Source organism: Heptranchias perlo, chromosome 5, assembly GCF_035084215.1.
Source record: "Heptranchias perlo isolate sHepPer1 chromosome 5, sHepPer1.hap1, whole genome shotgun sequence".
In the NCBI taxonomy this organism is placed as follows: Eukaryota; Metazoa; Chordata; class Chondrichthyes; order Hexanchiformes; family Hexanchidae; genus Heptranchias; species Heptranchias perlo.
In genome coordinates this window covers 75,050,141-75,065,653 of record NC_090329.1, presented here as the reverse complement: position 1 = coordinate 75,065,653, position 15,513 = coordinate 75,050,141, and the positions used below count along the sequence as shown (strand labels likewise).

The window sequence follows — 15,513 nt, the reverse complement described above, 5'->3', positions numbered from 1 at the left end:
CCCCGGCCCTCACTGTGCTCTCTCCACTGCTCCTTTATACCCGGGCCCCAGTGCTTTCTAACCCCCCGGCCCTCGCTGTGCTCTCTCCGCTGCTCCTTTATACCCGGGCCCCAGTGCTTTCTAACCCCCCGGCCCTCACTGTGCTTTCTCCGCTGCTCCTTTATACCCGGGCCCCAGTGCTTTCTAACCCCTGGCCCTCGCTGTGCTCTCTCCACTGCTCCTTTACACCCGGGCGCCAGTGCTTTCTAACCCCCCGGCCCTCGCTGTGCTCTCTCCACTGCTCCTTTACACCCGGGCGCCAGTGCTTTCTAACCCCCCGGCCCTCGCTGTGCTCTCTCCGCTGCTCCTTTATACCCGGGCCCCGGTGCTTTCTAACCCCCCGGCCCTCACTGTGCTCTCTCCGCTGCTCCTTTATACCCGGGCCCCAGTGCTTTCTAACCCCCCGGCCCTCACTGTGCTCTCTCCGCTGCTCCTTTATACCCGGGCCCCGGTGCTTTCTAACCCCCCGGCCCTCGCTGTGCTCTCTCCGCTGCTCCTTTATACCCGGGCCCCAGTGCTTTCTAACCCCCCGGCCCTCGCTGTGCTCTCTCCGCTGCTCCTTTATACCCGGGCCCCAGTGCTTTCTAACCCCCCGGCCCTCGCTGTGCTCTCTCCACTGCTCCTTTATACCCGGGCCCCAGTGCTTTCTAACCCCCCGGCCCTCGCTGTGCTCTCTCCACTGCTCCTTTATACCCGGGCCCCAGTGCTTTCTAACCCCCCGGCCCTCGCTGTGCTCTCTCCGCTGCTCCTTTATACCCGGGCCCTGGCGTTTTATAACCGGGCCCTGGCCTTTTATACCCCCCCTCCCCCGCCCCAGGCTCTTGCTGTGCTCTCTCCACTGCTCCTTTATACCTAGGTCTCCGCTGCTGCTGCTCTTTATAACCTTGCTGCTCTCGCCGCTTTTAATCTTGGGCCTCCGCTGCAGCCGTGCTTTATATCCCCACCGCTCTTGCTGTGCTCCCTCCACTATTCTTTTATACCCAGGCCTCTGCGCTTTATTTCTCCACTGCTGTAACTATAAAATAGTAGCTATTGTGTGTCACACAATGTGACACTGATAACATTGAAAACACCCATCATAGCACCAATTACAGGAGTAACATGTATGACAGGTATTTATAATGCATTTTCAATGAAAAACCCACCTCACATATTGAATTTAATATGTGATAAATAGATCGGGATGCAAGCTGTTACACTCCTGTCATAAGACAGCACCGCCTCCAATTTACTGTGAGTAATGCCACTGAAAAGTCACTAGTTAAAATTAAGAAAATGCTACTATCTGAATCAAGATAGTCAACATTTTCAGTAAATTCAAAAATAAGCATTTACACAGGACTGTAAACCCAATATACAAAAACATTAAACTATTACCCTTGATACTGGATCCACATATTTTGAATTGAGCTGGTTGTAATATTTTTCGTAAATACCGGAAATGTTGTGTGTGGCATCACCTGCACATCACATAAAAAACTCTCAGCTTTTCACTGCTTGCTTAGCAGGTATTGGTATGAGTGTCCATAATATCAACAGACATACCAAGAATGTTTTTACAAGACTAACTGAGTTTACAGATTCAACTTGCTAGAGCTTTCAGTTTTCTTGTATCACACCTAAATGTATAATAATGTCCTTGGCCTTTAGCTTTGAATTGCAATGCATTACTATCACTCTTGTAAGCCCTCAGGGTACTACATTTCATAACATTTTTTTTTCAAAAGCCATTAACATGTTTGCTGTAGTTTTGAAAATGATTTAAAAACAGTACACACCCTGGGCCATTAGAGCAGTGATTATGCAAACATCACTAGCGTATATGTGTAATATTTAAAGATTAGGCTTCACACAATCTGAATAATTGCAAGTTTGGGTACTGCAGCAGTTGAATTTGCTTCAGAGACAACATGGGCGAGTTGTACTTTGCCTGTGCATAAGGTCAATTAGGCAATAGTGAATGAAAAAGCCTATATACAGTATTTAAATTGGGACGTTTTACTATGCTAGTGATTACTTTGGCACAAGACAAAGTAATAAGCTAAAGAAAAACTCTTAATAGTTTAAAATCCATAACCAGGGCACACTGGGCGATTAAAAGATTGCAGCGGAATCAATCCTCATATGGCAGAATTGAGAATCTATCACCTCATCCAGGCAGGGCTGTAGCACACTATGGGTGGAACTTTCAACTTCTGCGGGGCGTAAAACGGGCGCTATCAGAAGTCAATGGTAAGGAAAACTGGGCAAGGTCTACAAGGGCAGCTATACTGATATTGGCCATTTTACATCCCTGTAGTTGAAATTTCCGGCGTATTACACTATTGATGATTGACTAGCTAACCTGGCTCATTAGAGAAGCCTGAAGGGATACACCTGTTGCTGTTGACTTAGATTCTTTCCACTCAGCTCTAGACAGCACTGCGTGCCAATACTGTCACAGGTAGAATGATCCTAGCTAGGCAAGGTATGGGAGGTTTCCTCCAAGGTTTTGGAGGATTAGCCAGTTAAACTCTGGCAGCACCCTGATGTACACTTGGAAGTCCCTAAAGCTTGGCTCTCATCAACCTATGCAGAACTTATCTGGGCTCAGGTTAAGTGGGATGTATCCCAAATGGAAAGAGTGTGTGCATTCCATATCAAATGGAACGTCTATGTGGATTTCCGAGTAGTTTAGGTTGGCAAACCAAGCATAGTGGCAAATTTTTGTGCATGTCTGATATTCTGCTGACCAAAAATAATGGCTTCTGCATCATTCTGGATGTCATGCAGTCCAATTTGCTGCTCTAAAGTTCTGGGCATCTGATTATAAGGAGGATATTAGAGCCATGGAAAGGATACAGTGAAGATTCACTACGATGATACTAGGAATTAAAAGTTAAGAGTTATGAAGAAAGGAGCAAGAAATTGGATCTGTTTTCACTGGAACAGAGACGGTAAATGGGATCGAATAGAGGTTTTCAAAATTATTCAAGGTTTTGAGTGGGTAAATAGTAAAGGGTTTTTTCCATTGTTTGGTGAATTGGTAACAAGGAGGTATAGACTCAGGATTATCACAAGAAGAATGAGGGGAAAGTCAGAAAAAGTTTTCTCTATACAGAGGGACATGGAATGCATTACCATGAGTGGCAGAGAATATGTCAATTAAAAGTGAATTAGATAAGTATTTGAAAAGGAATGTAAAAAAAGAGAACGAACAACGAAATGGGATTAGAGTAAGCAGCACCATTGAGGAACCAGCGCTGGCACAATGGGCCAAATGGCCTCCTCCGGTTCTGCAATTAAAAAAAAACAGTTCTGACGAAAGGTCTTTGACCTGAAACGTTAACTCTGCTTCTTTCTCCACAGATGCTGCCTGACTTGCTGAGCTTCTCCAGCATTTTCTGTTTTTATTTCAGATTTCCAGCATTCACAGTATTTTGCTTTTCCTTCTGTTCTGTAATTGCCATGATTCCCACTGCACACTCAGCCATCCTTATGGCCTCTGGCAATTACAAATCATTTAGCACTATAGGCCTAAAGAACTGGTTTGCATCTAAAAGAGAAAGGAAACTCATTTCATTGGTCTCCTCTTTTCAAATCCAGCCTAGACTAATATAAAAGGATAGTGTTCTAAACAGGCAGGTAGCGGTCACCTTTCTATGGGATTGATGAGTCGAGTCTGCACACCTATTTAATGACCGCAATTCCATATTTGTTCCGGTCTCAGACTAGGGTCTGACGTACAGTTAAGGAGATCAAAACGTTTAGTGACCAACAGTTCAACTCTGCAGAAATAGTTGGCCACAATACATACCTTATGTATTATGCTAGAGCCCCAGACTGCACTATCACATAAATTATTGAACAACAGCCTCAGGGTGTTAGTAAACTATTAGCAGCTGAGATGAAGCCAATATGTCTGTTTCTTTCTGACAGTCTGGGATGTTTCCAACTCCCAGCTGCACTAACCAAATTTAATTACAAAGAAGTTTGAATTTCACAGAGCTTTCAAATTTCTTCAAAGAGAAAATTACATCACGACAGTTTATTCCATGTAACATCGATAACGTATCAATAATGAGAGAAGTGAAATCCTGGTCAGAATATATGGAATAATCTAAAGCTTATTGCATCTGAAGTTTGACTGCTCCTTGATTATCAGAGAGCAGGTACTGTGAGGAACACTATTAAGTTTAATCTTTTCAACATGCCTTCTTAGGAAAGCATGGCAGGCCTTTTCTCTTTGAGGAGGATGGGAAGTAATAGAAGAAAGGTGGCATAATTGCATGTCCTTATAGTCATCAGAGAGTGAAAATAGAAAGACAGATTATTTCACAAGCAATTTGAAAGAATTCAATTAGATTTTACATGACGTGAGTGGAAGAACTGCTGCTGACCATCATTCGATTGCTACGAAATCTATATTTATTCCGTTAGAATTCAGAACTCTTAATACACAGCAACACAATGTTTTTTTCAAAAGTGGGCATTGAAAAAAAAAGCACTTTTTACCCTCTGCTGTATATACTAACCCTGATCTAAAAGAGGCCAGAACATAAAGCAAAGAAGTGCTCGCTAACACTCAAGGAAAACATTTTCCTAATACAATTTTAGCAGAATTGAAGTCTCAATTGAACAAAACAAGTTTCAAAGGTTGATAAACGAGCTTAAAAGTCTATCATACTCCACACATCTAAAGCAACTCAATGGTCTGCATAAAAAATTGTGGTATTCTGGTAAAGTAAGGAGGGAGGAGTTGCACTAAATATTGATACTATGATAGAGGAAAATTATCTGACACTCCTGGAGTACTTCTTCACCTTGGCTCAGCTGAAAATCCAGTAAAGCTATATTTTCACCCAAATATACAAAAACTACATTGCTCTGCAACATTCCCCGCTAATCCAATATATTGCTACATCTACCCACCATAGTCCACTGCATAATATATGGTATAATTATAAGTCCTGGGGGGAGAGGAGGAGAGAGAGAGAATACTGAAAAATAAACTTGACTATATTTTATTTTACTATCAACTGAAAAGTGGGGAACGTTTAACGTTATTCTTAATTAGAAGTGTTGAGTTTTGTTGCAAATGCTATTGTAAACATGAAATATCAACTTTTATATTTTGATGAGCTTCATTCAATGTTTGAGTTTAAAAGATAATAACACAAAAAAAAAAATCAGCCTGTAAATTTTAGAATCATTAAAATAGTGCGTAAACATTTGTTTGGTGAAAACCAGCATTAAGTAATGGATGCAAATTCACATCACAAAAGAATGCACAGATGGTTTTCAGCATGACGACTATATAGTTGAACCCAGCTAATGACGGAAGAGCACTGTTCATGAAGTCTGATGAAAATCCAATAAAGAACATTGTTTTACTGTGGTGACAATGTAGTGAGATTACAGATACATGGTTGGAGAGATAGACTGTTCGCAATATGTTCACCTTCAGGAGAAACCAAAAATTAAGTAGTAGGAATTTCAGCACAGCAATATACAAGGTCAGTTAGTTTCATAAACTTCACTAATTTGTGAGGCTGTGGAATGCACTACCCAAAGTTTGTGATTGAAGCAGAGATGATGTCAACATTTAAGAATAGGTTAGATAGGTGGTTGATGAAGAAGGGAATAAAGGGATTATGAGAACACGGCGGGCACATGGGACGAGGGTGACTGTTCACGAGGAGGACATACATCAAGGCTGACTGATTGAGCTGAACAGCCCTATTCTATGTTGTAATTCCAATGTTTTTTTTTAAATGATGAGTACAGTTATTGCATCATTTAAAAAAATATTTCTTACCCTGATTTAGGCAAATAGATTTGTTCCAAATAGTCTCTGTCCTTGAGCAACAGCTACAGTGTACATCCGATAATTGCTCCTAACTGGTCTCTATGAATCACTCATTTTATTTGATCCATGGACAATGCAAGTGCCCTTTCAAGCTTGTCCAAAGGAAGATGATTTTCATTAGCAAATCTCAATTACAAATGCAGCTCCATTAATAAAAACAAAAACCCACTAGACACCATTTAAAAAGATGAGCAATTTACAATGTGTACACATTGTGTTCATTATTTTTCAACATGTTTAGACTTTGCATCATACAAGTTTTTTGTTGTTGCATATTTTAGATGTGTTCTCATTAATGCAATACATTCCCAAACTCTCAATGCACTGCAAATACATTTTGAAAAACAAGAAATGACCACACATTCAAAAATGAAATGTTTGACCATTGAACTCAAGTTGCATATAGATGCATGTTTTGTAAACCACATAGTTTGTGAGACTATCTTAGTCTGAGTTTGAACACTGGCTACAACAAAGATATATTCAAGTTCAAAAGCTCAGGAGTCTCATTATCTGAGCACCAGAATCTGCGTTTGAGACTGTAAAAAAAAATCTGCCTTTCCATACTAAACCTGATGAGTGCATGCCAGAATGCACTGAAAACATCCAAGTTCTATTTACAACAGCAGGTGGTGATGCATTCAGGTATTATCAGCAACACTGCAACTTTGTCACAACCATAATCATTGAGAAGCCAAGGTGAAGGCCCAAGGGCCACATTTGTAGGACAGTTGAAACATGTATAAGAAAAGACAAGATGAATCAGGAAGTACTAATTAGATTAGATTTTAAAAGCCTGAAGATTGAGAGAGGAACCCAAGACTGAAGGGGGCAAGGGATTCCACTATTCCGAGATCCTGGGAAAGAGTAAGTTACAATTTGAGTTAGCACAAGGAATCTTGATTTCAATTTAGTATGGATGGAGGGATTAGTAACAGCAAACAAGAAAGTATATTTGGAGCTTAGAGGGAATGAGAGAAGTTTCAGAGCAGCACTGACCACAATAGGATCGATAAAATAAAGACAGACAAAAAAGGTTGAGAGAGGTTGGAAGTGAGAGAGGGATAGAACATCAGACAAGTTTGCACCTTGGGACATCTTACTACGTTAAAGTCACTATATAAATGATAGTTGTTATTGTTGTTGCACCCTATCCAGGAGTGCAAGAGAGTTGCTAGAAGAGAACCCCAGATACAGAAGCAATATTTATGTCTTAGACAGACTTGGCTTTGAAAGAGCATCATTATAAATCCCACCTGATTTTACTTTCCATTCAGTTGTACAGATGTCAAGGTTTAGCCTATGCAATAGAGTGATCCTGAGGTGGTCAGATTAGAAACATGAGTACTGGCTGAGTGCACAACTGTATCCAATTAGTATTTATTTTATTTCCACTCTGTGGCTCCAAAATGGCATCCAGGTTAAATCCTGTATAAACAGAGCTGCTCTTAGACAAACGCACTGGAGCAATTCCAGGTGCTAGCTAAGATTCAAAATAAAATAAGTGCGTCTCCAACCTGGCCTTCTCCATTTAAGAATACTGTCAATTAATCAAAAATGTGGACAGTGACAATAAACAACACTAGAGGCAAAAGCTCTTCACTTTGATTTCCTTTCCAAAAATTGGCTTTTTGAATAAAGTCACTGGTAAGAGCCAAATATACGTATCTGGTCAGTGCTTTGGAGGGGAGAAAAAGGGGATAAAATACATTATGAGGCTACAGAAGCACGATATTCACCATCAAGTCATTCATTAAACTTTCATCCTGAGCAGTCCTGATGCCTGAAGTTAGTAATTGCACTGCCCAATGTGGAACTGACTCACACAGAACAGGAAAGTTTCAGGTAATTGGGAGGGAGGGATTAGCCTGGGTCCCCACTTTTGCGATTGTGGCCCTTGCTAGAAATTCCAAGATGGTGGGTGGGGCAAGATCAGAATCAGCTGTGATGCTTCCCACCATCCACTGTCCAACAACCTGTCAATACTCATTGTCCAGGCTCACACAAGAAGAATCCACATTTGTGCAAGGTACCAGGGGCATAATTTTAGCCCGGAGCCAGGAAGGGAGGGTGGGGGGGTCGAATTGCGGATGGGAAACCCGGAAGTACGGGTGGCCTGGACGTCCTTATGATTTTGACGTAAGGACGTGTTTTTTTTTTTGACAGTTTCCCGCCCGACAGGCCCAGACTGATTGACAGGCTGGTCTCAGTCGGACAGGAGAAGGGCAAGGAAGAGGTAAATGTTCAGGTAAGTCTTAGGTTGGATGGATTGGGAGGGTGGGGCACTGGCTGGTATGGGGGTCACGGGGGGGGGGCGTCAAAAGTCACAGGGGTCATCGCGGGAGGTCGCAATCATTTTGGGGGGAGGGGGGAATCACGATCGTTGGGGCGGTGGGGGGGGTCGCTGCAGGTAAGCTTGATGGGGGAAGCATTCCTGCTCCCCCGGGCCCACAAGCAATGCTATAAAGCCACTTAACTGCAGTTTCAGGCATTCATTCCTCCTATCACGCGGCATGAAGGAGAAGGCCCGGGAATCCCAGCCCCTCAGAGGCTAAAATCACAAAACCTGAAGAAATTGGAGGCCCTCGGCCTCCTTGAAAGGTTTTAGTGACCAACCAGCCTCTGGGGAGGCCCCCAACCCACTCGTTTTTCTAGGCTAAAATCATGCCCCAGATGTCAGCTGGCACTTGTGGTTCCTTACTACAATGTGTTGGAGGAAGGAGAAGACAAAGAGAGGGAAGAATAACAAAGTATTAGCTGTGTGTTTTATAACATAATAATTGGAACAGTTCACAGAAGATACAGGAAGAAAAACTAAAGAAGGTGCCCTCAACTTTGGTAATGCTTATTTGTATTCCACTTAGCTGCTAATGCATTAATAAACTAAACAAACTTTTTAAATGTAATTGCACACATTTAATTACACCCAGCAACTTTATGAAAAGAGAGCAGAATGCTTCACAGCTGCACTGGTTACCTTTTAATGTTCAACAGAGCCCAAGGGATTCCAGTGGGTGTGTTGAAAGCAGGCAGAAGCTTCTCCCCTAGTTCCACTGCTTTAGTCCTGAATACCTGCAGAGAAAAACAGAAATGTGGCAATATTATTGCACCTGTGCCAAAAACAAAATTATAGGAAAAACAGAACAAATGCACTTTTGTATAAATTAAAAATATAGGTAACATGGACATTAAAAACTTCAACACAAAGTCAAGTATCATTATGGTTATGGTTACATGGTCCTATATGTAATTTATATTAACTATGAACTCTATATCGTCCCATGGTGTGGTTCCATGTTGGATTATACTTTAATACAATCTACCAGCCAGCTGCAAAGCAGTATTGGTTGAAGCTAAGATGTCCACCTGTTCATCCTTTTAACCAAAGTTAGAAAAAGGTGCAAATGTGATAAAACACATTGTTGCAAGATCAAAAATTACGTATTCATTATTTAGTGTCTAGAATTCGTTAAAACTTTAATTCTGCATTTTATAACAAAATTAGAATAACTTAGGAATTACAGGACGAAAGAAGCCAAATTTGGCCTGTTTGGACCCCAGCTTCAGTGTTGAATATGGCAGTCCTGTCCTCAGCTTTTCCACCCCTATTTATTAATCGGAAATTGGGATGGTTCACATGTTGGTAATGTAAATAAAATTGGAATATTGTTGGGTTGCAATAGTCAGCAAAATTCTGAGCGTAGTGGTGCACAAGTTGCACCTCTAGTTTGGAAATCACAAAATTCTGCTTGCTTGAGGAAAAATGTGCATATTTTTGAAACTCAACCATTTCACATAAGTATTTCTACATGCAGCATCCAACTTCAGCTTGTGTAGCCACTAGCAAGCCATTTAATGAAGCTTTGACACATCAACCTCTAAACTTCAAAAGCTTGAACCAAACCTGCCTGGTTGGTAAGCTCACTTCTCCTGGCTCAGAGATAGGCATTGAAGAGAACACCCCTTCCAGCTCCTAAATGACTTCAAGTCAATCAAGAATGTAATTTACAGTGCTCATGGAGATCTCCACATGATACACCAATCCTGCTTTCTTACCAAGTAATTATGGAAAAACTGAACTTTCAGATTTTAAAAACATCAATGGACGTAACTACTCAAATTGACAACAAAAAGAAATTGTTCTGATTTAAAAATATTGAACAGCTTTTATTTTTGCACCAGTTATAACGTGAATTTTAATGCAGACTCAGAACACTAAGCATAAACATGGCCAGAGCACATCAATGCTATCTATTGCTATTTTCCTTTGTTTCAGTCTACAGATTTTTCATTTTATTTCTACTTTGATTTAGAGCCTCCATAATGTTTTGTAACTTATTTAAAAGTGAAACTGATATGTTTATTCATTAGCTATTCTTTGCTTAAATGATTGCATTTCTGAAAATAAGACATGTTTTCTCCAACAATATATAAACACACAGCATTTTGAAACAAAGCGAGATGATTTTCTAAACAAGACATATAGCTTTGTTTGTACAAAAGGACTACAAATCCCAGTAGAGAAACAGGAATATTTTGCTGCTACATAGATGGAACTAAGGATAAAACAAAACAAGGGCACATTGTTCTTGCACTTCTCAGAACACTTCATCATAACCTTTCTAAACGAACATATGCTGGAGATGTTCCAAGTAATTTCTTGAATTTGGAAATGATTGGTAATGGCACAGATCTCCTTAGAATAAATGAACCTTGCTCTGACCCCTCTTTCTGACGTGGGAAAGCAAACTTGAACCAAGTGGTAAAATATTCATCAACGGGGTTTGCTTTCAGCTCCACTCTCCACTGCTGTGGTTATGCAGACTATAATCACCTGGTACACAGTAAATGGAAATCAAAGCAAAAAAAAAAGGCACTTGTGACAGTCAAAAGTACTACAGTTAATAAGGGAATTTTAATTAAAAACAGGATTAAAGATTCCCTTTTTCTTGCTAACTGAAATAGACTAGTGCGTCACAATTGTTCTAATTCACAAATATTGACTGCAGATCATTCGCAAAAGTAAATCTGGTCAGGAATTTATGAAATCTCTTTTCTAGAAAAGCAGCATTTCTGTCCAGCTGAGAAATCAAATAATTTAATGATGAGAATGAATGAATGGAGGCCGACAAATCAAATCTCTTATGCTTCTTACATTAAGTGAAATGTCCTGATTTGTACACTCTTTTAGAAGAAAATATATGAAGAATTATGATTCCTTATACTTCCTTTCCTTTTCCCCTATCATTTTAGTTGATAGTTTGCTGAGGAAATTATTGGGGGAAACTGGATGAGAGGAGATACTGAACCAACCATGTCAGACAGCTAGATTAATATCAGGAAAGATTAGTTATTAACCCAAGGGTGCTATCGCAATCACATAATTTCAATTGCATATGAGAATTCAGCTCTCTTCTACCGTGTTTCATCCAACCAGCTCTCAAAGAGCTCATCAGCACTTACCCTTTCAACAACATTTCATCAAAACAATGGAATTGGACAAGAAAAAAAAATGAACTTAACCATAACTGTAATGATTTACTTTTTAAAAAAGGAGACTTAATAGACTTTTTAAAATATAAGTGGATCTCCCACAATGCTGCTTATGGTGAATTGGAGGATATACTGTTTTATTACAGTGCCCACTAAGTTCCCAGCAGCAATCATTTATTTCTCGCCCAGCAGCTACTTCCCCTCCCAACAGATCTCTCTCATCTCAGCAGGGTTTCTCGCCCCTCCCCATCGACAAGTTATATTTCTCCTATTTTTGTTCTTTTTAGTTTCTGTCAGACTGATTCCTGGGGTGGCAGGACTGTCGTATGAGGAGAGATTGGGTCGACTCGGCCTGTGTTCACTCGAGTTTAGAAGAGGGGGGAATCTCATTGAAACATATAAAATTCTGACAGGGCTAGACAGACTGGATGCAGGGAGGATGTTTCCCCTGGCTGGGGGTGTCCAGAACGAGGGGTCAGAGTCTCAGGATACGTGGTAGGACATTTAGGACTGAGATGAGGAGAAGTTTCTTCACTCGGGGTGATGAACCTGTGGAATTCTCTACCACAGAAGGCTGTAGAGGCCAAGTCATTAAATATATTTAAGAAGGAGCTAGACAGATTTCTAGACACAGAAGGCATCAAGAAGTATGGGGAGAGAGTGGGAATATGGTATTGAGATACCAAACTGAATGGCGGAGCAGGCTCGAAGGGCTGAATGGCCTACTCCTGCTCCTACTCTCTATGTTTCAAGCAACAGGATCGATCTCCCTCACTGCCATCTTCCCCCCCTCCACCTCCAATGAATGAAGTATTTCTCTCTTCCCCCCTACCCCCCCCCCCCCCCAACCCCCCCATCCAACACCTCACCACACCTGGGTGTCTCTTTATGTCCCTCTCCAACTGGGTCCCCAACAGGGTCTTTTTCTGTCTCCTTCTCCCCCATGCCGAGGATTTCTCTCTTGCTTTCTTCTTTGCTTCTCCCCGGAAAGGCTTCTCTTTCTCTTGCTCACTCCCCTCCAACAGCGTCGGTCTCTGTCTTCTATCTGCAATGCTTCTGAAATCAGTGTTAACCAGATTTCAGGAAGTTTGTAGCCCAGTAGAGAACAAAACCCAGCCCAAAGTAGCAAAAAAAATCAAAATGGAGCATAGGCCAAATGTATGCCATTTGTGCAACTTGATTATCTTATACTGTGTTGGTCCAACAGCAGCAAATGATTTCTGTATTTTCTTTTTATTTACTATATTCTCCTTCTCTAGATTTTTTAATATTCTTTCTGATTTCTGCACTGTACTTGTAGTTTCTGGATATTTACTCCCTCCCGCTTTTGTCTGCTTCTCCACTTGTGATAATATTTTCCTTTATGTCCAGGTATAATTTCTATCCCCTTTCTACAGTTTCCATAATATTTTACTTCTGCCACCTCATTGGTTTAAAAAAAATGGCTTGCTTTCTCTTCTGTTTTATCCTTTGCTCCTCCTTCACTACTGTTTCTCTGTCCCTACTTTTATCCCCTCGGTGATCTCTTACAATTCTCAATTATTTTGACTATTTTTCTCCACTCCTTTCTTCATACTTGTTTTACTTTTGCCATCTTTTCTCTTCAGTTTTTTTCCTCCTCCCATTGTTCTTTTGTTTTTCTTAATTTCTCTCCCTTTCGTGTCTGTTCTCCTGCTCTCCTCCTTTTCTCTCTTTCTTCATAACTCTTTTCACCTTCCCTTTATCTCCACTGCAAGCATGCCAATGAATAGCAATCGCAGAGAGTGGGAGGGAACACCACACAGTCTCTCCAAGAGATCGTAGTTTTTTTGGACACAAGGTCCTGTACATGCATATTTTGTTTATGTGAAGCCCTTACATTGAGCATCTAGATACGAGAAGTCAGTTGGTCAGGGTGTAATTATGAATCATGGTTGGAAAGATATCTCTAGAGCCAGACTGTTTAGAGACCTGTTGGTATGCAATTTATTGAAGGGGAAGAGGGCAGTTGTTTGAGCCAAATCTATAATTAAGTTTATTTTTATTTTAAATTTAGGTGTTTGGTATGTGATAAGCTTTGGTAGTATAAATATGGGATGCTCCATCCTCTTCCATGCCCCCCCACAAGGAAGTTACTCTCACTTATCCATTCTCAACAAAGCAATAAAGAAAGAGCAAAAACAAAATTAAAAAAGCAGTAAAAGAATAGAAATAAAATTAAAACAGAAAATATCAGTGAAGCATGGTGGATCCACTAAGAAAAAAAAAACAGGTCCACACCCCACAGTCCAGACTCTCACCAATGTTGTGCTCTGACGAAGACGCTCGAACCCAAATGTCAATTCTTCTCCATCCTTTATTTCTCATTCATTTTCTTTACATGGACCTCTCCATTTTTTCATCCCTCCCCCGTCATTTGCACATTTTTTTTGTCCTTTCTTTATGTCTCTATTATCTCACTGATGATCTGTTACAGCATTTAACTGTTTTCTATTTAGCAGTTTTGCAGGTCATTTAGCACATTAAATCCCTTTCTGTGATTGGGGTCTGTCGGTATTCCCCCTCTTTTTTTTCTATTTTTTAACCTTACTAAAAATGCCTGTTTACCTTAGCCTTCAAATTGATGTACATATCTCCATCTAACCTGTCTTTTCTCTTTAAAGATGCTGACTGAACTGTTGTGCATTTCCAGGATTTTCTGTTTTATTTCAGCAAATGATTGCTCGTCTCCCAGCAGGAATGGCACCATTTCAAATCGAGCTGCCTGTCACTCACACTGTTCATTAGTTGAAGTATATTTTCCCAGTTCTTGGTTAGTAGTCAAGGCTTTTGTTTTAGGTGGGTGGCGGGGGAAGAGATTGCATCTCTTCACCAGCTGACAATAGAGCGATCTAAATGGCAGCTATGATCCAGATTTGCTCCAAAATATCTAGTGGCCTGTAAAGGATGAAAATAAAAATAAAAATACTTTTTGTTTTGCGGAGGGGGAGGGAGGGAAGGTGATTTAAAAAAGTTTAGGGTTATTTCAAGCACAAGACCGCTATTCATTTATATGCCTCCAATTTGTGTTTTGAAATGTGCTACGCCCAGTTGCTAGGATCCCTCAAATTATATGCAGCCAATGGAGATGGAAACAAACCCCAATTTGCATTTATTAATGAGGCGCCAGTAAGAGCCGAATCCACCATCAAAACCAGCAGTGTTAAAATTGCAGGTTGGTGAGAAATCGAGCTGCTCCATTTTAACTGTTCCCCTCTGCTCTTTTCCCACAGATCGGGAAGAGCTAAAATCTCCCTTTATGTCTCTCAGTCACACAAGATAAAAATAAAATAATCAAGTTTTATGCATCTACAGTATGAGACACAATCTCATAAAAACAAGAATGCATTATATATTGGAAGGCAACATCAAAAATTGGAAGGCAATATCTTACAATACTCAATGGAGGCACAATAAAAATATAACACTTGACCCACTGACTAAATGTATTGGCGAATACAGTTTATAGACACAGCACATTTGTTAGTTAAGTCAGATCTTCCGAACTTGTTGAAAAATGGTGTAAGTCCATGTTTACCCACCAAGTACGTGATACAAGATAAATTTGAATAATTTGCAATGCAAATAAAGCAAACTGAATAACATCCTAATCAGTGAACGCAGGCTACCTCACATTTTAAAGAGTCATCAAAACGCACAGCACAGCACTCATGAGGGAGCTCAGACAGTTGGGTGAATTTTCTAATAAAAATTTAACTATCCTACTACAGATATCTCAAAACATCAGCAGCTCTACAACATATGGACTGATTTTTGTAGCATTTAATACTGATTGCATTTGTGCAGGAAGGTATTGAGTGACTGGTAACACTGGCCTCAGGAAGTATTGCACTAGCAGTTGTGGAGAGGAAAACAGTAAACAGTAGAGTGGAAACAGGATAGGATCTTTTTCGTTGCATTCTTTGCTTAACAGTACTTTTTCTCCGAGTTGCAAGCCAAGTTACTTGGCTAAGCAGTTTATATAAAGTCAACTTGTGATTTTAAAAAAAGACATACACGTACAACTTTCTTCCAAACCCCTGGGGCTGGAATCTCATCTTCGGGATGGAGTCCTAGTGGGGTGAGACTTCCACACACCCCTCTGAAGCTGCCCT

The 15,513-nt window shown here is 40.5% G+C and overlaps 1 protein-coding gene across 1 annotated transcript in view; it reads right to left on the bottom strand.

Moving 5' to 3' along the window:
- man1a1 (mannosidase, alpha, class 1A, member 1) overlaps window positions 1–15,513 on the bottom strand; it is a 427,764-nt gene that overhangs the window by 110,762 nt on the left and 301,489 nt on the right. The window contains exon 5 of the mRNA XM_067984671.1: window positions 8,865–8,959. Within this exon, the coding sequence (XP_067840772.1) occupies window positions 8,865–8,959 (95 nt within the window). The remainder of the gene's footprint in view (window positions 1–8,864; window positions 8,960–15,513) is intronic.